Source organism: Gracilinanus agilis, chromosome 1 (genome assembly GCF_016433145.1).
Source record: "Gracilinanus agilis isolate LMUSP501 chromosome 1, AgileGrace, whole genome shotgun sequence".
NCBI classification, from domain to species: Eukaryota; Metazoa; Chordata; class Mammalia; order Didelphimorphia; family Didelphidae; genus Gracilinanus; species Gracilinanus agilis.
This window is the reverse complement of record NC_058130.1, coordinates 422,174,174-422,199,975: the sequence shown is the minus strand read 5'-3', so window position 1 is coordinate 422,199,975 and position 25,802 is coordinate 422,174,174. Positions and strand designations below refer to the sequence as shown.

The 25,802-nt window shown below is 35.7% G+C and overlaps 1 protein-coding gene across 2 annotated transcripts in view; it reads left to right on the top strand.

The window, feature by feature from the left end:
* GALNT1 (polypeptide N-acetylgalactosaminyltransferase 1) overlaps positions 1-25,802 on the top strand; it is a 106,650-nt gene that overhangs the window by 10,584 nt on the left and 70,264 nt on the right. The window contains exon 2 of one of the 2 annotated variants that reach the window (XM_044665054.1): positions 16,915-17,083. In XM_044665054.1, the coding sequence (XP_044520989.1) occupies positions 16,915-17,083 (169 nt within the window). Of the gene's footprint in view, positions 1-16,908; positions 17,084-25,802 lie in introns of both variants that reach the window. The other variant, XM_044665045.1, reaches the window with a different exon arrangement.

Sequence of the window (25,802 nt, the reverse complement as noted above, 5' to 3'; positions counted from 1 at the left end):
AATTTTCTTACATGTGTAAAAAGGAATTAAATTGTTGTTAAAAGCTACTAGAACTTTTCTTTCCTCTGGCTGAAAGGGATAATATTAATATACAACTCTATTATATTCTCATTAAACTTAAATTATTAAAAGCTGCTCTCTCATTTTGCCAAAACCCGTATTTTAACTCTTCAACATGTTGCCACTAGATTTATTTTCCTAAAAAGATCGTTTTAAATGTCATTCCTCTGCTAACAATCTACAATGGCTTCCCATAAACCTGCTAAAAAGCACCCATTCTCATAGCTTGAACTTATTACAGAGCAAAAGCAATGCAACCACAAAACATGCACATGGAAGGCAGAAGTAACATGGCTAAAACAATGTTAATAAGTGAAAGCCAACTTCCGGTTAAGATGGCAACAGAGTAAGGAGCAGCTGCTCGATCTCTCCTAACCGAAGCATACAGGACTCCTCAAGAGGACATAAAAATGAATCCAGACGAATGAAGGGACCCCACACCAGGGTGCAGCAGTGAAGGTACGTAGAATTGGGCATTTCCACGCTATAAAGGGGTGAAACAGCTGTCACTAAAACGTGAGAGGAAGAAGCCACTCCCCCATCCCCCACACCATGCACAGCGCCAAGGCCAGCCCACAAGAGTTAAAGCAGATTTGGGGCACCCATTAAAGTCACTGGCAGCTCCAGGGCTTGTTCCTGAGAGCAGCAAGACTTAGGACCCCAAGAGGCTAAAGAACGCGCACGGACTTTCCTGAGTGCTGGCATGGGTGAAGACATTGCCCTAGGTACAGACAAGGATCTTGAGCGCAGGCTTGGACCTCGAGTGGGGACCCTGTGCAGACAGAAACACAGCTATGGAAGCAGCACCCTGAGACTGCTGAAGGAGCCTCGGGCAGAGGGGCAGACCAGGGAAGACCAGGAGGCCCTACCCTGAGAATAATGAGATCTGAGACCTTACCTTGGAAGCCTAGAAAGCGCAGACAGACCCTGAGTGTGAGGATAAAGCAGAGAAGGTGCTGGGCTAACAACAATGGCAAGCCAAAATTGAGAACCCCAGAAAAGAAAGATTATCAAGAAGAACTCTAACACTCAACAACTTTTACACAGAGAAAATCCAGACAACAGAGGAGAACAAACAAGAAATCATATCCAGACCTTCCCAAAATAATGAAAACTGGTCACAAGCTATTGAAGAGTTCAAATCTGAGATGATGAGAAAGAGGGAAGAGATCTGGCAAGAAAATAACAGTTTAAAAGGCAGAATTTCACAATTGGAAAGTGAGGTTCAGAAATCAAATGAACTGATAAACAAATTGAACACCAGAAACGACCAGATTGAAAAGGAAAACCAAAAGATTATAGCCGAAAACCAGTCCCTAAAGGCTAGAATTGAGCAATTAGAAGCCAATGATCTCTCAAGACAGCAAGAACAAATAAAACAAAGTCAAAAGACTGATAAAATAGAAGGAAACATGAAATATCTCAATGAGAAAGTGACAGACCAAGAGAACCAGTCTAGAAGAGACAATTTGAGAATCATTGGTCTTCCTGAAAAAGCAGAAATTAATAAACTTGGACTCCATATTAAAAGAAATTATTCAGCAAAATTGCCCTGAAGTTCTACAACAAGAGGGCAATATAGACATTAAAAGGATCCATAGATCACCCTCTACACTAGACCCAGAAAGGACAACACCCAGGAATATAATAGCCAAATTCAAGAGTTTCCAAGTAAAAGAAAAAAATCTTACAAGAAGCCAGAAAGAGACAATTCAAATATCAAGGAGCACCAATCAGGATCACCTAGGATCTGGCAGCCTCCATGCTAAAAGACCACAAGGCTTGGAATATGATATTCAGAAAGGCAAGAGAGCTGGGCCTTCAACCACGGATCAACTACCTATCAAAACTGACTATATACTTCCAGGGGAAAGTATGGGCATTCAACAAAATTGAAGATTTCCAATAGCACAGAAGAGACCAGGACTAAACGGAAAGTTTGATATCGAACCACAAAAATCAAGAGAAACATGAAAAGGTAAATAAGAAACAGGGGAAAGAAAGAAAACTCATAATTTTTAAAATTTGCCTATTTAAGGGCTCCAATAAGATCTAATTATCTGTATTGCTATGTGGAGAAATGCTATGTATAATTCTCTGTAGTGAACTCTATTCACTATTATAGTATTCACTATTATAGCAATCAGAAGAATAATTCATAGGGAGAGGGTGGAATACTAAATGGTCTAAGATGACATGGGGGTAGGAAAGAGGGGGATGAATAGTAGGGGACACCAAGAGAAACTTGAGTGAATAAGAAAAATAGGATATTCTATTACACACAAAGAGGGCATGGGAAGGGGAGGGGACAAATACTATTATAAGAAGGAGAGGAAGAGAGCATTAAGAGGTAATATTTAAACCTTACTCTCAGTGTAATCATCCCGGAGAGGGAAGAGTAGCTATATTATCCATTGGGATAAAAAACTATCCAACTCTACTGAGAAAGTCAGAAGAGATAAACCAAGGGGAGCAGGGGAGTGGGGAGGTTATAAAAGGGAGGGGAGAAGAAGGGGGAGGGAATTCATTAGGCCTTTAAAAATAAAAAGAGGGGACTAGCAAGGGAGGGGGTAGAAAGGGAAGTTAAAGGAGGGGATAAGGGATACCAGTTCAAAGCAAACCACTGGTTTAAAAGAAAATAGTGTAAGAAGAAGGGGTGGGACTAGGGTAGGATACAAAAATGTCAGTGAATGCACAACTGATAATTATAACTCTGAATGTGAATGGGATGAACTCGCTCATAAAATGGAAGCAAATAGCAGAGTGGATCAGAAACCAAAATCCTACCATATGTTGTCTACAAGAAACACATATGAGGAGGGTGGACATACACAAGTTTAAGGTTAAGGGCTTGAGCAAAATCTTTTGGACATCAAATGAGAAAAAGAAGGCAGGAGTGGCTATTATGATTTCTGACAAAGCCAAAGTAAAAATAGATATGATTAAAAAAGACAGGGAAGGTTAAAGGCAGTATGAACAATGAGGAAATAACACTGCTCAATATGTATGCACCAAGTGGCATAGCACCCAAATTCATAAAGGAGAAACTGGCAGAGCTAAAGAAGGAAATAGATAGTAAAACCATAATAGTGGGAGATCTAAATATTCTTCTTTCAGATCTAGATAAATCAAACCAAAAAATAAATAAGAAAAGAGGTAAGAGAGGTGAATGAAGTCCTAGAAAAATTAGATTTAATGGATATGTGGAGAAAAATAAATAGGGACAAAATGGAATACACCTTCTTTTTACCTGTACATGGTACATTCACAAAGATTGACCATGTAATAGGGCATAGAAACATTGCAAACAAATGCAAAAGAGCAGAAATAATAAATGTAACCTTCTCAGATCATAATGCAATAAAAATAATAATTAGTAAGGGCACCTGGACAGGCAAATCCAAAACTAATTAGAAATTAAACAATATGATTCTCCAAAACCAATTTGTCAAAGAAGAAATCATAGAAACAATCAACAATTTCATTGAAGAGCATGACAACGATGAGGCATTCTACCACACTGTGGGATGCAGCCAAGGCAGTACTCGGGGGTAAATTTATATCCTTGAGTGCATATATTATCAAATTAGGGAGGGCAGAAATTAATGAATTGGGCATCCAACTCAAAAAATTAGAAAGCTAGCAAATTAAAAATCCCCTGATGAAAACTAAATTAGAAATACTAAAAATTAAGGGAGAAATTAATAAAATTGAAAGTAAAAGAACTATTGAATTAATAAATAAGACTAGAAGCTGGTATTTTGAAAAAACAGATAAAATAGACAAAGTACTGGTCAATCTAGTAAAAAAAAGGAAAGAAGAAAACTAAATTGACAGTATCAAAGATGAAAAGGGAGGCCTCACCTCGAATGAAGGGGAAATTAAGGCAATCATTAAAAACTATTTTGCCCAATTATATGGCAACAAATATAGCAATTTAGGAGATATGGATGAATATTTACAAAAATATAGATTGCCTATATTTACAGCAGAAGAAATAGTATAAATAAATAATCCCATATCAGAAAAAGAAATTGAACAAGCCATCAAAGAACTCCCTAAGAAAAAATCACCAGGACCTGATGGATTCACAAGTGAATTCTATCAGACATTCAAAGAGCAACTAATCCCAATACCATACAAATTATTTGATATGATAAGCAAAGAAGGAGTCCTACCAAATTCCTTTTATGACACAAATATGGTTCTGATTCCAAAGCCAGGGAGATCAAAAACAGAGAAAGAATACTATAGACCAATCTCCCTAATGAACATAGATGCAAAAATCTTAAATAGAATACTAGCAAAGAGACTCCAGCAAGTAATTAAGAAGATCATCCACCATGATCAGGTGGGATTTATACCAGGAATGCAAGGTTGGTTCAACATTAGGAAAACCATCCACATAATTGACCATATCAACAGTCTAACAAACAAAAATCACATGATCATCTCAATAGATGTTGAAAAAGCCTTTGACAAAATACAGCATCCATTCCTATTGAAAACACTGAAAAGTATCGGAATAGAAGGACCTTTCCTAAAAATAATAAACAGTATATACCTAAAACCATCAACAAGCATTATATGCAATGGGGATAAATTAGAAGCCTTCCCAGTAAGATCAGGAGTGAAACAAGAATGCCCATTATCACCTCTACTATTCAACATTGTACTAGAAACACTAGCAGTAGCAATTGGAGAAGAAAAATAAATTGAAGGTATCAAAATAGTCAATGAGGAGACTAAGCTATCACTCTTTGCAGATGATATGATGGTCTACTTAAAAAATCCTAGAGAAGGGGCAGCTAGGTAGCTCAGTGGAGTGAGAGCCAGGCCTAGAGACAGGAGGTCCTAGGTTCAAACCCGGCCTCAGCCACTTCCCAGCTGTGAGACCCTGGGGAAGTCACTTGACCCCCATTGCCCACCCTTACCAATCTTCCACCTATGAGACAATACACCGAAGTACAAGGGTAAAAAAAAAAAAAAAAATCCTAGAGAATCAACTAAGAAGCTTGTAGAAATAATCAACAACTTTAGCAAAGTTGCAGAATAAAAAATAAATGCACATAAATCATCAGCATTTCTATATATTTCCAACACCTTAAAGCAGCAAGAGGTAGAAAGAGAAACACCATTTAAAATTACCCTAGACAATATAAAATACTTGGGAATCTATCTACCAAAAAAAACACAGCAATTATATGAAAACAACTACAAAACACTTTCCAAACAAATAAAACTGGATCTAAACAATTGGAAAGCCATTGATTGCTCATGGGTAGGACAAGCTAACATAATAAAAATGACCATTCTACCCAAATTAATTTACCTATTTAGCGCCATACCTATCAAATTACCAAAAAACTTCTTTACTGAATTACGAAAAACTATAACAAATTTCATTTGGAATAACAAAAGATCAAGAATATCAAGAGAAATAATGAAGAAAAATGTGAAGGAAGGGGGCCTAGCAGTACCAGATATTAAACTATACTATAAAGTAGCAGTCATCAAAACAATATGGTACTGGCTAAGAGACAGAAGGGAGGATCAGTGGAATAGACTTGGGGTAAATGACATCAGCAAGACAGTGTATGATAAACCCAAAGAGCCCAACTTTTGGGACATGAATCCACTATTTGACAAAGTTTGCTGGGAAATATGGAAATCAATATGGGAGAAATTAGGTTTAGATCAACACCTCACACCTTACACCAAGATAAATTCAGAATGGGTGAATGACTTGAATATTAAGAGGGAAACTATAAATAAGTTAAGTGAACACAGAATAGTATACCTGTCAGATCTCTGGGAAAGGAAAGATTTTAAAACCAAGCAAGAGTTAGAGAAAATTACAAAATGTAAATTAAATGGTTTTGATTATATTAAGCTAAAAAGCTTTTGTACAAACAAAAACAATGTAGTCAAAATCAGAAGGGAAACAACAAATTGGGAAAAAAATCTTTATAACAAAAAACTCTGACAGGGTTCTAATTACTCAAATATTCAAGGAGTTTAATCAATTGTATAAAAAATCAAGCCATTCCCCAATTGATAAATGGGCAAGAGACATGAATAGACAATTTTCAGGTAAAGAAATCAAAAGTATCAATAAGCACATGAGAAAGTGTTCTAAATCTCTAATAATTAGAGAAATGCAAATCAAAACAACTCTGAGGTATCACCTCACACCTAGCAGATTGGCTAAAATGAAAGAAGGGGAGAGTAATGAATGTTGGAGGGGATGTGGCAAAATTGGGACATTAATACATTGCTGGTGGAGTTGTGAACTGATCCAACCATTCTGGCTGGCAATTTGGAACTATGCTCAAAGGGCTATAAAAGAATGCCTGCCCTTTGATCCAGCCATACCATTGTTGGGTTTGTACCCCAAAGAGATCATAAACAAACAGAGTTGTACGAAAATATTTATAGCTGTGCTTTTTGTGGTGGCAAAAAACTGGAAAATGAGGGTATGTCCTTCAATTGGGGAATGGGTGAACAAATTGTGGTATATGCTGGTGATGGAATACTATTGTGCTAAAAGGAATAATAAAGTAGTGGAGTTCCATGTGAACTGGAAAGACCTCCAGGAATTGATGCAGAGTGAAAGGAGCAGAGCCAGAAGAACATTGTACACAGAGACTGATATACTGTGGTAAAATCGAATGTAATGGACTCCTGTACCAGCAGAAAGCAATGACACAGGACAGTTCTGTGGGATTTATGGTAAAGATACTACCCACATTCAGAGGAAGGACTGCAGGAGAGGACACATATAAGAAAAACAACTGCTTGAACTCATGGGTCAGGGTGGACATGATTGGGGATGTAGACTCGAAACTACCACACCAATGCAACTATCAACAATTTGGAAATTGGTCTTGATCAATGACACATGATAAAAACCAGTGGAAATGTGCCGGCCATGGGTGGGGGAACTGTGGGGAGTGAAGGGGAAAGTTAGGAGCATGAATCATGTAACCATGTTAAAATGAATATTAGTAAACGTTTAAAAAATTAAAAAAAAAATAAGTGAAGGACAGCTACATCTTTTACAAAACCATAGACTTCATTTGTAAAAGAGGAGAAGGATTAACACAAAAGTAAAACAAACCACTCCCCTGGTTCAACCATCCCCTCCCAAACACCAAGGTTGAAAATTTTTATTCATTGCTTCTTTTTCACAAAACCTTTTCACAATAAAAAGTTGAAAACCAGCAACAGTAAAGATAATTTGTTGCTGGTGCTTCATAAGTAATTTTAACATTGTTAGTATATGGCTATTAAGTAATACATAAAATCTTATGTATCTCTTCTCTCAAAGCTTTTAGGCTTTCCTCATCTTTGTAACACTCCTATCACACAATCACTTGGATTCTTGGCCTCAGGAACAGTTCCCTACTCCCAAGGAAATCTCTAAAATTCCTGATCTTGGAATTTGGAGGGAGTGGGGCCTGATCCCCTGGTCCCACAGTTCTTCTCATGTATAAATATTTAATGTGTACACATAATATAAATATTTTAATAGTTCAAAGGATCTGTAGTCATGGTTGAATATTCCTTCAGTCAGGGTAAATCCAAGTTATCTAAGGTCTCTTATCCTGTGCAATTATTCTCTTGTAGATCCTCCCATCAAACATTTAACCAACATGAAATATTGTGATCAGTCTTTAGATAAATCTTAGAAAGCTTCCACACTATGCCCTGAAAGCATGTATGACTGATAGTATAAATATTAAATATTTTCAACATTTCTATAAAAAAGGACAATAGGCTCTTAGTAATTTAACATAGAAAAAACTAGATTCCATTAATTTTGATGTGGAATGCCTTCTACAGAAACTTATTCTATACTGATTAAAGAATTATCATTTACTATATTGTTCTGAAAATACAGTCTTTGAATATAGGCTGCACTCTAAAATAAAACTTAAAAAAGAATTTTTTTAAACCAAGAACATAAAAACAACACTGCTTTTGTATAGACCAGCCTTGAGAGGAAAACTATAACCCCAAAATGTAGCTCATATTTGGTTTAATAAAGTAAACAGATATTTACCCTTATCCAAATTATTTCTCTACAATGCAAGTGTCTTTCTTCTAAATCATCCCAGAGGTCTTAACAAGATACAAATCTTCCCTGTTTGGAGTGGGAAAAGCCAAATCTAGATAGTTCTGATTCTCTAAACCAGTGATTGGCAAACTTTTTAAAGAGGGGGCAAAAGGAAAGGAAATGCTCATCTGTCAGTCTGTTTCTAAGGCAACTCTTTCTAGGTTTTATTGTATTGTACCTTTGTATTTTTCAGATTAGGAATAATGTCATGCACAGGATAGAACATTTCAGGGAGTCACATCTGGCCCAAGGGCTGTAGTTTGCCCATCACTGCTCTAAACAATACTATCAAGTAGAAACACTGAAGAAAAACATTTGCTTGATCACATGGTTTGATGGGGATATGACTGGGGATATAGATTCTAAACCAGTGGTCGGCAACGTTTTTGGCTGTGAGAGCCATAAACGCCACATTTTAAAAAATGTAATTTCATGAGAGCCTTATAGTGCTCACAGTGCGCGCTCCTGTAACAGTGCCTGAAAAAAAAATTGACTTTATGGCTCCTGAAGAAAGAGCCATATCTGCCCCTCAAAGGAGCCAGATATAGCTCGAGAGCCATGCATTGCCAACCCCTGCTCAAAACGATCACTCTACTGCAAATATAAATAATACGGAAATAGGTCTTGATCAATGATACATGTAAAACTCATTGCTTATTGGTTATGGGAGGAGGGAGGATCAGGAGGGAAGAAAAAACATGAATCATGAAACCATGGAAAAATATTCTAAACTGATTAATTAAATTAATTAAAGAAGTAAACAATACCACAATGCCTCAGCTTACTCTTTATTCTGTTTTCCCACTGATGAGTTCTTTCAGGAATGTCCAGATTAGCTACCACATCTATTTCTTTCAGCTGCCCCATTATATGCTGTCTTCCTCCATAAGAGTGTAAACAAGTTGAGGTCATGAACTATCTTGTTTTCTTTCTGTGTTTCACTCCTGGAGTTTTTCCTTTTAATGTGGGTAGCATTCTTTTCCATAAATCCCTCAGAATTGACCTGAATCCTTGCATTGCTGCTAGTACAAAAGTCCATTAGATTCAATTTTACCACAGTGTACCAGTCTCTGTACAATGTTCTGGATCTGCTCCTTTCATTCTGCATCAATTCCTGGAGGTCATTCCAGTTCCTCCAGTTTTATCATTCCTTTGAGAACAATAGTATTCCATCACCAGCATATACCACAATTTGTTCAGCCATTCCTCAATTAAAGGGCATACCCTCATTTTCCAGTTTTTTGCCACCACAAAGAGTGCAGCTACAAATATTTTTGTACATGTCTTTTCCCCTATGATCTTTTTGGGGTACAAACCCAGCAATGGTATGGCAGGATCAAAGGGCAGGCATTCTTTTAGCACTCTTTGGGCATAGTTCCAAATTGCCAGCCAGAATGGTTGGATCAGTTCACAACTTCACCAGCAATGCATTAATGTCCCAATTTTGCCACATCCCCTTCCAGCATTCATTGCTCTCCCCTTCTTTCATTTTAGCCAATCTGCTAGGTGTGAGGTGATACCTCAGAGTTGTTTTGATTTGCATTTCTCTAATTATTAGAAATTTAGAACACTTTCTCATGTGCTTATTGATAGTTTTGATTTCTTTATCTGAAAATTGCCTATACATATCCCTTGCCCATTTATTGATTGGAGAATGGCTTGATTTTTTTGTGCAATTGATTTAGCTCCTTGTATATTTGAGTAATTTAGACCTTTGTTAGAGTTTTTTGTTATAAAGATTTTTTCCCAGTTTGTTGTTTCCCTTCTGATTTTAGTTACATTGTTTTTGTTTGCACAAAAGCTTTTTAATTTAATGTATTCAAAATTATTTATTTTACATTTTGTTATTTTTTCTAACTCTTGTTTGGTTTTAAAATCTTTCCTTTCCAAGAGATCTGACAAATATACTATTCTGTGTTTGCCTAATTTTCTTATAGTTTTTTTCTTTATATTCAAGTCATTCACCCATTCTGAGTTTATCTTGGTTTAGGGTGTGAGATGTTGATCTAGGCCCAGTCTGTCTGATATTGTTTTCCAATTTTCCCAGCAGTTTTTGTCAAATAGTGGATTTTTGTCCCAAAAGTTGGGCTCTTTGGGTTAATCATAGGCTGTCTTGCTGATGTCACTTACCCCAAGTCTGTTCCACTGATCTTCCCTTCTGTCTCTTAGCCAGTACCATATTGTTTTGATGACCACTTCTTTATAGAACAGTTTAATATCTGGTAGTGCTAGGCCACCTTCCTTCACTTTTTTCCATTATTTCCTTTGATATTCTTGATCTTTTGTTCTTCCAAATGAACTTAGTTATAGTTTTTTCTAATTCTGTAAAAAAGTTTCTTGGTAGTTTGATAGGTATGGTACTAAATAAGTAAATTAATTTGGTTAGAATGGTCATTTTTATTATGTTAGCTCATCCTACCCATGAGCAATCAATGTTTTTCCAATTGTTTAGATCTAGTTTTAATTGTGTTTAAAGTGTTTTGTATAATTCCTGTGTTTATTTTGGTAGATAGATTCCTAAGTATTTTATATTGTCTAGGGTGATTTTAAATGGTGTTTCTCTTTCTAACTCTTGCTGCTGTGATGTGTTGGAAATATATAGAAATGCTGATGATTTATGTATGTGCATTTATTTTGTATCCTGCAACTTTGCTAAAGTTGTTGATTATTTCCCACTAACTTTTTAGTTGATTCTCTAGGATTTTTTGAGTAGACCATCCTATCATCTGCAAAGAGTGATAGCTTTTTTTCCTCATTGCCTATTTTAATACCTTCAATTTCTTTTTCTTCTCTAATTGCTACTGCTAGTGTTTCCAGTACAATGTTAAATAATAGAGGTGATAATGGACATCCTTGTTTCACTCCTGATCTTATTGGGAAGGCTTCTAAATTATCCCCATTGCAGATGATGTTTGTTGATGGTTTTAGATACATACTGTTTATTATTTTTAGGAAAGGCCCTTCTATTCCTAAACTTTCTATTGTTTTCAGTAGGAATGGGTATTGCATTTTGTCAAAGGCTTTTTCAGCATCTATTGAGATAATCATGTGGTTTTTGTTGGTTTGCTTGTTGATATGGTTTTCCTAATGTTGAATTGTCCTTGCATTCCTGGTATAAATCCCCCCTGATCATGATGGATAACCCTCTTGATCACTTGCTGGAGTCTCTATGCTAGTATTCTATTTAAGATTTTTGCATCTATGTTCATTAGGGAGATTGATCTGTAGTTTTCTTTCTCTGTTTTTGGTCTGCCTGGCTTTGGAATCAGTACCTATTAGTGTCATAAAATAGGAATTTGGTAGGACTCCTTCTTAGCTTATTATGTCAAATAATTTTATAGTATTGGGATTACTTGTTCTTTGAATTTTTAATAGAATTCATTGTGAATCCATCAGGTCCGGGTAATTTTTTCTTACGGAGTTCTTTGATGGCTTGTTCAATTTCTTTTTCTCATATGGGATTATTTATGTATTCTATTTCTCCTGCTGTTAATCTAGGCAATTTATATTTTTGTAAATATTCATCCATATCACCTATTTTGCTATATTTATTGCCATATAACTGAGCAAAATAATTTTTAATGATTGCCTTATTTCTTTATCATTAGAGGTGACATCTCCCTTTTCATCTTTTATACTGTTAATTTGGTTTTCTTCTTTCCTTTTTTTTAATTAGTTTTACCAGTACTTTGTCTATTTTATCTTTTTTCAAAATACCAGCTTCTAATCTTATTTACTAATTCAATAGTTCTTTTACTTTTGATTTTTATTCATTTCTCTTTTGATTTTTAGTATTTCTAATTTTCATCTGTGGGTTTTTTATTTGTTAATTTTCTAGTTTTTTAAGTTGTACGCTCAATTCTTTAATCTCTGCCCTCACTATTTTGTTCATATATGCACTCAGTGATATAAATTTTCCCCTCATAACTGCTGTGGCTGCATCCAATAGGTTTTGGTAAGAAGTACCAATTTCCAATTAGTTTTTGGTTTGCCTCTCCATGTATTCTTACTTGCATTATGATCTGATAAGGTTGCATTTATTATTTCTGCTTTTTTGCATTTCTTTGCCATGTTTCTATGCCCTAGTACATGGTCAGTCTTTGTGAATGTACCATGTGCTGCTGAAAAGAAGGTGATTTCATTTTTGTCCCTACTTATTTTTCTCCATATCTCATCAACTTTAATTTTATCTCATTAACTTTAATTTTTCTAGGATTTTATTCACCTCTCTTTTCTCTTTCTTATTTTTTGGTTTGACTTATCTAGATCTCGCAGGGGAAGGTTGAGGTCTGCCCAGTAGTATAGTTTTGCTATCTTTTTCATCTTTGAGCTTCACTAGCTTCACCTTTAGAAATTTGGATGCTATACCGTTTGGTGCATATATGTTTAGTACTGATATTTCTTTATTGTTTATACTGCCTTTTATTAGGATGCAATTACCTCCCTAATATCTTTTAACCATTTTTACTTTGGCTCTGTCAGAAATCATGGTTGCAATTCCTGCCTTCTTTTTCTCAGTTGAAGCCCAAGAGATTTTGCTCCATCCTTTCATTTCTACTCTTATGTATTTCTGCCTGTCTCATGTGTGTTTCTTGTAGACAATGTATGGTAGGATTTTGGTTTCTAATCCACTCTGCTATTTGCTTCCATTTTTCACATTCACATCCCTTTCACATTCAGTTATAATGTCCTTTGGCTACCCTCTATGGGGCTCAAATTAATTCTCTGCCCCATTGGATCTGATTGTTCTTCCTTCTTTAAGTTGATTTCAATGCATTTAAGTATTAAATATTTCCTCTCTTCAACCTCTTTACCCTTCCAGTGTATTTTTATTCTTGCCTGTTAGCCCCACGCACTTCTTTATGGAATATAAATTTACTACATTTTGTATGTTTTCCACCCTCTAGTTTTGTATATATTTATACATATATATACACACACACACACACACACACACACACACACACACACACATTGTGAAAGAGAGAGAGAGAGAGAGAGAGAGAGAGAGAGAGAGAGAGATTTCATCCTATACAATTTCTCACTGTTCCCTCTTTGTAAACTTCTATTTACCCTCTTGATAATAACAATTTTTAACATTTGCCAATATCTTTTCTTCTAGGGATACAAATCGATTAAACTTATTTGGTCCCTTAAAAAAAAGATCCCGCCGCTTAATTACCTTATGGTGATTCTTTTTAGTTCTGTGTTTGGGCCGCAGACTGTCATGAATGCTTGGAAATCTTCCATTTTACTAAATGACTATACTTTCCCCTGCAAAAAATATAGTCAGTTTTACTGGATAGTTGATTCTTGGTTGTAGACCCAGTTTTCTTATTTTCCAGAATATTAAGTTCCATGTCTTCGTGTCCTTCAATGTAGATCCAGCCAGATCGTATGTTATCCTAACTGTGGTTCCCTGGTATCTGAATTACTTCTTTTTAGCAGCTTGTAATATTTTTCTCCTTGGTCTGGTAGTTTTTGAATTTGGCTCTAGTTTTCCTGTAAGTTGTCAGTTGTGGATTAAATGTAGTTAGTGATCTGCCGATTCTTTCAATTTCCACTTTTCCCTCTTGTTCGAGAATGTCAGGGCAGTTTTCTTGGATAATTTCTTGTAAGATGATGTCTAAACTTTTCCTTTTGTCATAATGTTCCGGTAAACCAATAATTCTTAAATTGTCTTCTAGCTCTGTTCTCCAGATCTTTGGTTGAATCAATGAGGTGTTTCATATTTTTCTCAAATTTTTCATTTTTTAAATTTTGCTTTACATATTCTTACTGCCTTGTGAAGTCATTTGCTTCTAGTTGTTGAGTTCTATTTTTTAAAGACTGAATTTCATCCCTGGCTTTTTGATCATCCTTCTCCTTCTGGTCTTATTTTCTTTGTAGATCATCTTTTGCCTTCTTTGCTTCATTTTCAAGCTGGCCAATTCTGGCTCTAAAGACTTTATTTTCATGTTTTTCCCTTTTCAAATTGTCTTCAGCCTCTCTTGATTGCTTTTTTGAGTTCCCGAAGTTCTTGAGTTAATTGAATTTTGAGATCTTCCAAAGCCTGTGCCCAATTCGCTAGAACTTCTTCCTCTTCTATTTCATTTGCTCTCTTTTCACTTCCTTAAAAGAAGCTGTCAATTGTCATTTCTTTTCTCTTTTTCTGTTGTTTACTCATGTTTTTTCCTTTTCTGTTCTGCTAGTTTAAGCAGATGGATTTAATGAGCTTTGATGAAAGATCTTCCCCTAGCTGGCAGTGGAGGTTTGTAGTTACTTTCTCTGTTGTGTATGGGGAGGAGTTTTGGAGTTTCCCTGCCCTCTGAAGACTTTTTGTCTGTCCAATTGATGGAAGTAAGCCTGTATTAATTGGATTAATCTGTACTGCTTAATGTGCCCTGAAGAGAAAACTTGGGGGGTGGGGGAAGTAGGGGGAAAAAATGAAATGCTTTCACTGAGCTGTTCAGCAGTAGTGTCCCCTTGCTTTGTCCTGCTGTTAGACCTGCTTTTCTTTCCTCTTGAAGCATTGCGTTCTCTCAGTTTTATAAAGCCAAGCAGTCTGAGGTTTGGTTCCATCTAAACCGCCATCTTCTGAGCATTTTTGCTGTGTTTCTTTGGCTTTCTCCTCCAGTCACCTCCCTGGTGCCTGTGTTCAACTCTCAGAGTCCGGAGCTAGCAAGGCCCTCTCTCCAGGCCAGGCTCTCCCCGAGATTTTAGGGGCAGCTGGAGACTCCACATAGAGCATGGTGGAGGGGTCCTGGGATTCCCCTTCTATACCCTCAGACCCGATAGTTCAAGAATTTAAACCTTTTTCTTGGCGTACCTCTTTAGCTGTCCAGCAGTAGGGTTTTCCTGCTTCATCCCGTTTTTAGATTTGGTCCTCTTTCTTCTTAAAGCACATTGTTTTCCATCTTGGTGTGCAAGGGTGAGGAGGTTTTAAGATTTGCTCTGTCTAAGCTGCCATCTTTCCAGCATCCATATTTTCTTATTTTAAGCTCATTTTCAGGTTCCTCTACAAAGCTATTCATTTTCCTCTTACCTGAAAAGTGTTCATTTTCTTTAAGTATTCTTTTAGTACTTTCTGGATTTTGAGTATTCCCTTATAATTTCTAATAGTTGTAAGCTGCATGAAGGCAAAAAAAGTATCAATTTACTTTTGTGAACTCAGTACCTAGCAGAGGGTCTTGTAGACTACAGAAACTGCTGAATGAAATGTTTATTAAATTGAATTAAATGATTTGTTTTAAAATCCTGAAGAATTTATGATAAATCTAAACTAGGACCTAGGTCTTTTTCTTTCCAAGTCCATGGCTCTTTCCCATACAACAATTTTGTTGTCATTGGGTTGGGGGCAGGGGGTTCTCTATTCATTTATTTAAATTTTTATTATGGAGGTATTTATTCTACCAATCATATATTATAAATTTCCACATAAGTTTTTCAAAGTTATAGGATCTAAATTGTCTCCTGCACTCCCTTCCTTCCCTCCTCCCGGAGCTGGCAAATAGTTTGGTCTGGGTTGTACATGTATTATCACTCAAAATATTATCATATTACTCATTTTTATAAAAGAATAATCATATAAAACCAAAACCCAAATAAAGAAGTAAAATTCGCATTCTTTTGTTGTTTTAGAGGAATGGGAAGAACTAAATTTCCTTAACTAGACTTGACTGAAATTGGAGCAACTGATCAGTGTTGAATCTTAGTACTGATTCATACAGAAGCTTTCCTCTACATTTTTTGACATAGGGGTCTGTTTACCCTTCCTTTAGCAACCTGGTGGTCCTCTGATCCCAGGGACTCACCATATTGGTGACTGGACTTAAGGAAAACATATTGTTATCTACCAATCTTAACCTTCCCAGCATCAAGAACAATAAGCAGGTCACCACACCTGGCAGATGTGGTTACTTTTTGCAGTTTGAAAAAAAATTGATATTTGGAATTTATACCCATATCTCCAGATGTTATTATATATACAAAAAGATTCTTGTAGCCATCTTGTGGAAAATATTCTATATGGTGTTTTCTGGCAGTCTTGGCCTATGATTCTTGCTGTGAAGGAATTGATATCATTGACAGAGTACTAAAATTGCTCCACCTCATAGTTAATTGTTGAAGGAGCTAATTGGAATTTCAAAGGGAAATTATACTTTCCACCTTGCATACTAACCTCATAATTTATTCAGTACTTCTGATATACTCTTTTGGACCACAATACTATGTTCCCTCTTTCCTAACTTCTGTCCTATCTTTTCTTCCCCTTTCATTCTCTTCTCATTACTTTTTCTTTCCCCTTAAATGAATATTATGTGATATTGGAATATATTCCTGCTTGCCTTTTTCCATTTTTTTAGTGAAGTTTTTTTATTCTTCTTAATTATAGAGAAGAGGTAAGCTGAATATTTTATACTTCTTTTTAAAGGTTAAGGAACTTCTGAGCTAAATGAATCTTTCTATGGGGTCAGTATGATATATAGATGCATATATATATTTGTGTGTGTGTGTGTGTGTATATATATATGTATATAATTTGAATTGTCATTTATCCCCCTCCATCACTGGCAGTATTTGGAATCTAATTTTTTAAAAAGGAGGTGGTTTTTTGGGGAGTCATTTTGGTCATGTTGAGCAGTTATAATTAGATAGTTTGGAAATCTAATTTTGTAAAACAAAAAATTAGATTGGTTAATTTTTATGAAATTAATAATTTCTTAGTTAAATTGCTTCCTTATTCTTAGTTCTAGAACCAGTACAAAAACCACATGAAGGCCCTGGAGAAATGGGAAAACCTGTCGTCATTCCTAAAGAGGATCAAGAAAAGATGAAAGAGATGTTTAAAATAAATCAGTTCAATTTAATGGCAAGTGAAATGATTGCACTCAACAGAACTTTACCGGATGTTAGGTTAGAAGGGTAAGTACTTAGTGTTTTACAGATAATATTTTTAATTTAAATGAAAAGTAATATGTCCTAAATTTCCAAAAAAATTAATCTTAGATACTGAAAGTGTTTGATGAATTAAATCACTAAATTACTAACATCTTCCAGAGTCAAATTGGTACTAATATGTCATCAGTTCAGAACTTTAGAATCATGTATTTCAAACACTGTCATATTCCTTCCAAAGTGGAAAAAACCTATTTGTCCTAAAAACAGATTATGAAGAATTTTAATATTTCTACATCTTTGTTAAGAAACATTTGTGGGATTATAGTTTGTGGAGGACCTGAGAATTAATATTGACACCAGTACAAAGAGAACTACTGGGTGGTAGCAGGAAAGAACTGCTATTAAATAGGAATAAAATCACTTTTCTAGCAGCAGCCCAAATAAAGACCCTTCAAAACCATCACACGTTATATCACTGGCTGGATCCAAAGAGACGTTCAGTGATTCCCAATTATAGCTGTCCTTTTTTGTTGTTATTGTTAAATAGATTGCCTGATGCAACACAACGTAGAGTCATTTTATTGCAGATGAGGGTGTTGGGCTGGCTGGGTTTAGTTAGAGTCACTATGTAGTTGAAAAGATGTTGCATACAATTCTGATGGCTGGGGTCAAACAGTCCTTATTATAGCTAAAACTAAGAGAGACCCTTTTTTGTTCACCCTGTCTTTCCATATAAAGTCTTCCACAGATTCCTTGTCTCCTACAATGGTCCAGTCTTGATAAGGAAGGATTAGTCTGGATAAAACAAAATAATGTGCCTAGACTCTACTCTTCTTTCTGCTACCTTTTCCTCTACTCCTAGAGGTAAATCCAGTGGTCTTTTTTTTTTTTTTAAACAATTTCTTATACTTGAAAACACAGAACTTGTTATATATAGCGAATAGTCTGCTTGATTAATAAATCAGTCTTTGTTTTAGAGGTAACCAGTTTCAAGAGTCTTAAAATCAGGATTTGGAGACATGGTTTTGTTTTGTTATGTAATGTTATATTCATGTTGTTGGGTTTGTTTTTTTAAACACCATTGTGACTTCCTAGAGTGCCACTTCTTAACCCTTCTCTTCCCATCCAACCTTTCCTTGTTATAAATAAGTGCAATTAAGCAAAACAAATTAACACAATGGCTATGTCCAAAAATGTATGTCTCATTCTGCACTGGTTATCTGTCATCTTTGTCAGTAGGTAAGAAGTATGCATTTATCAGAGTTCAGAAGTCTTTTACTGTGTCCCCTAACCCCCTTTAATTATTGTGATGATTGTGTGAATTTTTTTATTATTTTGCTCTGCATCAGTGCTCACAAATCTTAGCAAGTTTTTCTGAATTCTTCATATTTGTCATTTCTTATGGCACAATAATATTCTGTTGCATTTCTGTACCCCAGTTTTTTGTTCAGTCATTTTCCAGTCAATAGGCATCCATTTTATTTTGAGTTTGCTTTTACAGAAGTTTGCTTTTTTGCTAGAAATATTTTTATATGGGACATTTCCTTTTGTCTTTGACTTCCTGGGTTGTGTATCATCCTTAGATCAAAAGGCATTTTCAATTTAGTTACTTTTAGTATAAATCCAAATTATTTCCCAGAAAGGTTAAACCATTTCACAAACAACTCCATCAATTGTGCATTATTTTGTCTTTTCCTATAGCCCCTTCTAATTTTTATTATTTTTATCTTTTGGTCATTCTTGCCAATCTTATGAATATGAAGTAGAATCTTAAAGAGTTGTTCAGATTTGCATTTCTTTTGTTTGTGATTTGGAGGAACTTCTTTTTATTTGGCTGCTGATATCTTGCATTGAAAAATGTTTGTTCCTGTACTTTGGTTTTGTCGACCAACAAGTATTTTTATTTATTTAATCCCCCCCACCCCCCAATTACATGTAAACAGTTTCCAACATTTTTCAAAGATTGAATCTCAAATTCTCTCTCTTCTTTTCTCCCCCTACCTCTGTTGAGATGACCATCTCATATAGATTTTATATGTATGACCTTGTAAAATATTTTTCAACATTAATCCTTTTGTTGAAGGAAATCCAAATAGAAAAAAAATTTGAGAAAATGAAAAAAGTTTGCTTTGGTCTGGATTCAGACTCAGGTTTTTGTTTTTTTTTTTTTTCCTTGTGAAGTGATGGCATTTTTTATTATGAGTTCTTTGGGATAGTTTTAGGTCATTGTATTGCTGAGAATAGATATTATTCACAGTTGTTCATTGTAAAGTATTCCTGCAACTATACTATGTTCTCCCGTTTCTGCTTATTTTACTCTGCTTTAGTAGTTCCTGAACTCCTCTTACTTGTCATCTCTTACAGCACAATTGTATTTCATTATAGTTATATACTATATAACTTACTCAGCCATTCCTCACTTAATGGGTATCCCTTCACTTTCCAAATCTTTGCCCCTCTAAAAAAAGCTGTTTTAAATCATTTTGTACATATTTGTCCTTCCCCTTTTTGTTTTTGTTTTTTATCTCTTTGGAATACAAACCTAGTAATGGTATTGCTGAGTCAAAGCCTATGTACTATTTTATAGCCTTTTGGGCATAGGTCCAAATTGCTCTTCTGAATGATTGTATCAGTTCACAACTCTCCCAACAATGCATTTGTGTCCCAGTTTTCCCATATCCCCTCCAAGTTTTGTCATTTTCTTTTTATGTCAAATAGCCAATCTGATAAGTGTGACATAAATAAGTATTTTTAAACATCTGCTATGTGCTTGAAACTTGGACTATTTACATATTGGCTAATTACTCCTGTTTTTATTTATGTATTAATTTCCTGTATATCTTAGATATTGTGCCTTTATCAGAGATATCTCCTACAAAGAATTCTCCCCTAGATGACTACTTCTAATTTTTAGCTGCATTACTTTGTTCAAGCAAAAGCTTTTCAATTTTATGTTACTTAAGTTACCCATTTCATTTTTGGTGATAATCCTTTCCTTGTTTAGTGAAGAACTCTTGTCCATGGAGATATGTTTAGCTTTACTTTTTTGTTCTTCCCTTCCCTCTTTCACACCTACCAAATGTTTAATTGGATGGTTCTAATATTAACTTGGGATAATAGAAAGGCACAGAAAGACTTTCCCCTAAAAAATTTATAGAAAAAGAAGCTTTTTGAGGACATGAGAAGTTTGCATAGGAAGCTTGAATACTATATATTGGTTCCAAGGCAGAAAAGTGGTAAGGGGTAGGCAATGGGGGTTAAGTGACTTGCTTAGGGTCATACAGCTGGGAAGTGTGTCTGAGGCCAGATTTGAATCCAGGATCTCCCATGTCTAGGCCTAGCTCTTAATCCACTAAGCTACCCAGCTGCCCATATATATTTCTTCATTGCTTTTGTTGCTGTTTCAGTTTTGCATTTTCCTTGATTATGTAATTTAATATAATGTAGTATCTGTGAAAAGGAATTAATCAAGCTGGAATGAAACCAGAGGAGGTCATTAGAATGTTGAGAGTATTCTAGTCAACCAACACATAGTAGAAAAATACTAGATTTGGGTCAAAACATCTGAATTCCTGGAATAACCTCCAGGAATTGATGCAGAGTGAAAAGAACAGAACCAGGAGAACATTGTACACAGGGACTGATTCACTGTGGCACAATCAAATGCAATGGACTTCTCTCCTAGCAGCAATGCAATGATCCAAGACAACTCTGAGGGACTTATGAGAAAAAACATTATTCACATCCAGAGAAAGATTTGTGGGAGCAGAAACACAGAAGAAAAACATTTTCCTGATCACATGGTTTGATGGGGATATGATTGGGGTTATAGACTCTAAAACGATCACTCTAGTGCAAATATTAATAATATGGAAATAGGTCTTGATCAATGACATATGTAAAACCCAGTGGAATTGCTCATTGGCTTTTGGAGAGGGGTGGGAGGAGAGGAGAGAGAACATGAATCATGATGCAACCATGGAAAAACACCAGAAATCAATTAATTAAATAAACTTAATTTAAAAAACATCTGAGTTCCCTTAGCTGTATTTCTTACCACCTCCGTGACCGTAGATAAGTTATTTAGTACTTCTTGGCCTTGGTTTGTCTTTTAAAATAAGATTGGATCATATGATCTTTATGGTCGCATTTTGCTTTACTTCCCAAGAACCTGTCAGATATTTAACTGGCTGTCAGAGAAGAGATTAAGTTGTTTTGCTTGTCTAACTAGGGTTCAATGTGAGGGAAATATTACTAATATTTAAAGCTGTCTCAAAATTGAATGGAGCTCCCTATTGCTGTCAATTTTTGAAGAGGAGCCAGAATACCACTATGGTGGCAATCTATTACTTTTAATTAGCTTAATATAAAAATAAGATAATATTCTTTTCTTTCTAGGCATTTATTATGTCTTCTTGGTTGCTAGGTACCAAGAAGTCATAAATAAGAAATAAAATACATGGTCCTTAAAGGTAAGCAAAATATGGAAACCTCACTAGACATTAATAAAGCAACCTACAAACAACTTGATTTACTGTATTATATTAGTATCGATAGCATGAGGATTCAGAGAAAAGGAAAAACACAAGTAGACAATGTCTGGTCAGCAACACTGTTAGAAAAGGTGAAGGAAAAAGAGAAAAATGGATAAAAGTTGGACTTATACATTATACAGAAGACTGTTTTGCAGATACTAGCCAAGGGCAATTTCTGTATTTATTAGGCCTTTGAATGGGAATCTTTTTATATAGATCAAAGGACCTGAATAAGAACCTAAGAGCCCATTTTAGCACTTATGAGGATTTGTAATCTTATGTGGGTAGTCCTGCCAATAGTGTATCAACAATTCATCTCTGCTTTCTTATATTGTAGGACTCTTTATCCTGACTTTCCATGAGCCTTCCACAAGTCATCCACTCAGCATGCTTGAGAACTTCCTCTAGGTAGCTTAGCATTATATGGTTTCCAGTATGTAAATTGTCAGCCCGTTAATTACTGCTTTTGCAATATGGTTAGCATACCCCACATTCTTTTTCTGGTCAAATGTTGCTTTGATATCTTATTGCTTATAGTTCATTTTTTGATATTTTACAGCTTCTTTATGCTTTTCATATTTTTCTCTTTTACCCGTTTTAGTGACCTACAAGCCGTAGTCATAAGGAAGCACTAAGACCATAAGATAATTGTTACTTAATTATGTTATAGTAAGCCTCCCATCTATACCTATTGAATACATTCTTTAAGAAAAGAGAGTGGAGAGATACCAGATTGGCAAGTAACAAATAACATTACAAAAAAATGAGAATGACAATGTCTTAACAGCAAATGACTACTTAGGTATATATATGAGAATTGTTTCCAAATCCCCTCTCTGTATACAGTGGCTTGTTCAAACAGATGTTGAATTTAGCACCAATTAAAAAAACTCTAATTTGATTAATCTAACTAAAATCTTGATATCAAAAAATGAGAGGTTGGTTAGGGAACAAACTCTGCCACAGAACATGCTCTGGAAATTTAATTAGCATTTGTCTAGGTTGATATGGAGGTAAAGGGTAGAACTGGTACCTCCTTTTTGATGACCTGGAATCTCTTCTAATTCTTGAGATTCCAGGAGTCATATCTACAGGAGAGAGTAATAGCAATCTACACACAGATAAAGCCTAGAAACCATCTTAGTCAGCAAACACTTGATGATGTCCTTGTTATATTAAGTAAAATGGCAGCCATGGCCAATACTGGTTTAGGTATAAAGTTATTTTCAAAATTTTATAAGAAAGGTTCTAGATTATAAGTATAGCTTCATAAGAAACAGCAGACCTTATTTTGCAGTAAGAAACATTGGAAGAAAAATTAGTTTGCAGATACCTAGGCATGAGACCCAATTAAAAGCCAAGTCTTCTCACCAGCATATAATACTGAAATTAGGAAGAACAACGGAGGATTCCTCCCCCTCAACCCCCCACTACCACCATGGAAAAGACCTGTTAACATTACTATACTATCCACAACAATTACAATGTAGTTAAAACGTATGAGTGCATTGCCTTAGACTCCATTGTACTTAATTGGGGCATAGAAATGACAAAGAAAACAAATTCAAAAAGAATAGCTGGGCCAGAATAAGTATACACATGGGAGGTCTATGTTGGAGCAAAACAGTTTTGAGGATATTGAAGTATCAAGTGAAAGGTATTTGAGAAAGAGGGGAAAATAATGAATGTAGCATAAAACTGGGAGACACACTCAAAAGGTATCTGCCATTGTCAAGATGGGTACCAGTAAAGAGTATATATAAATGAAAAGTTTACCATGTTGTTCCTGTTTGCAGATAACATTGGACTGATTGCATTCAGGTCCTTGCAGAGCAGTTTAAATAAGATTTATAATTACTATAAAGTTTTAATTTGTTGTTCTCATTGTAATCAATGAAAATTTTTTTTTGTCCAGACTCTGATATGGAGTTGAATAGGTTATCCAGCTAATTGAGACAATCTGTTAATACATATGTTTAGGACAGTAGGCAGGACCCATAATGTAATAAAATTTGAGGTTGCTTATATTTTCTGGGAACAGTGTTCAGACATTCTCCAACAATAAAACCTGTGATGTCACTTCTTTTCTCTATCTACTTTTTTTACTTTTGCATTCTTGTTTAAATATTTTGAAAGCTCCCAACTTTCAGATACATTATTTTCAGCATTTTATTGAAGCCTACTAGAAATTATTCCCTGATTATGAAATTTGAGAGAAGTACCAATTTCTTACCGGCCCTTATTAGTTCTTTGCTTGTGCTCCCTAAAGCTGTTTTAAAAAAAAAAAAAAAAAAAAAAAAAAAAAAAAGCTTTAAAAAGCCACACCAGTTCTGAAGGAATGAAGTGTCCTTTTGTCACATAGAGATTATATAATATCAAGGAGTTCCGGTAAGATGGCGGCGTAGAGGGAGCGAATCTTAAAACCTCTGCACCCTTACGCACTGAGATAGAAAACAATGTGCTTCGAGAAGAAAGAGGACCGAATCTAAGAACGGGAAAGAGCAGAGGAAACCCTACTGCAGCACAACTAAAGAGGTACGCCAAGAAAAAGGCTTCAATACTTGAACTGTTGGGACTGAGGGCGTAGAAGGGGAATCCCAGGATCTCAAGACGCCTCCCCCACGTGCTGTGCGGAGTCTCCAGCTGCCCAGGAAATCTCAGGGCCTGTGGGCTCACCAATCTGGAGAGAGGGCCTTGCTGGCACCTGACTCAGAGAGTCAAACACAGGCACTGGAGAGGTGACTGGAGGAGAAAACCAGAGAAACACAGCAAAAACGCCCAGAAGATGGTGGCTTAGAGAGAGCCAAACCCCAGAGCGCAGACAGCTTGGCTTCCTCATACCGAGATAGAGAATGCAGGGTTTCAAGAGGAAAGAAAACCAGATCAAACACAGTGGATAGCGCAGGGGGACCCCACTGCTGGAGAGCTCAGTTCAGCAAACCGCCCCCTCCTTCTTGTCACCCCACCTTTTTTTGTTTGTTTGTTTGTTTGTTTGTTTGTTTTTCCCTCCCCTCAAGGCTTTGAGGTTTTAGCCTCAGGGTAGACTAATCCAATCCTTACAGATTTAATCCCAACAATTGGACAGACAATAAGTCTTCCAAGGGTAGAGAAAGTAACTTACCCCTGGGGGGGAAGATCTTTCATCAAAGATCATTAAATACATCTGCTCAAATTAGCAGAACAAGGAAGGGGGAAAAAACATGAGCAAGCAACAGAAAAAGAGAAAAGAAATGACAATTGACAGCTTCTTTCAAGAAGTGAAAAGAGAGCAAATGAAACAGAAATAGAAGAAGAGGAAGTAGTTCCAGTGAACTGGACACAGGCTTTGGAAGATCTCAAAATTCAATTAACTCAAGAATTTAAAACTCAATTAATTCAAGAACTTCAGGAGCTCAAAAAACAATCAAGAGAGGCTGAAGACAATTTGAAAAAGGAAAGAGCTAAAACAAGAAAATAAAGTATTAAAAGCCAGAATTGGCCAGCTTGAAAATGAAGCAAGAAGGCAAAAGATGATCTACAAAGAAAATCAGACCAGAAAGAGAAGGATGACCAAAAAGCCAGGGATGAAATTCAGTCTTTAAAAAACAGAACTCAACAACTAGAAGAAAATGACTTCACAAGGCAGCAAGAATATATTAAACAAAATAAAAAACATGAAAAATTTGAGAATATGAAACACCTCATTGATTCAACCAAAGATCTGGAGAACAGAGCTAGAAGAGATAACTTAAGAATTATTGGTTTACCAGAACATCATGATAAAAGAAAAAGTTTAGATAGCATTTTACAAGAAATTATCAGAGAAAATTGCCCAGAAATTCTTGAGCAAGAAGGAAAAGTGGAAATTGACAGGATCCACAGATCACCTCCTACATTTAATCCACAACTGACAACTTCCAGGAATATTATAGCCAAATTAAAAAACGACCAGACCAAGGAAAAAATATTACAAGCTGCTAAAAAGAAGTCATTCAGATATCAGGGAACCACAGTTAGGATAACACAGGATCTGGCTGCATCTACATTGAAGGACCGGAAGGCATGGAACACAATATTCCGGAAAGCAAGAGAACTGGGGCTACAACCAAGAATCAATTATCCAGCAAGACTAACTATATTATTGCAGGGGAAAGTATGGTCATTCAATAAAATTGAGGACTTCCAAACATTCATCAAGAAAAAATCGGACTTAAACAGAGAGTTTGCTG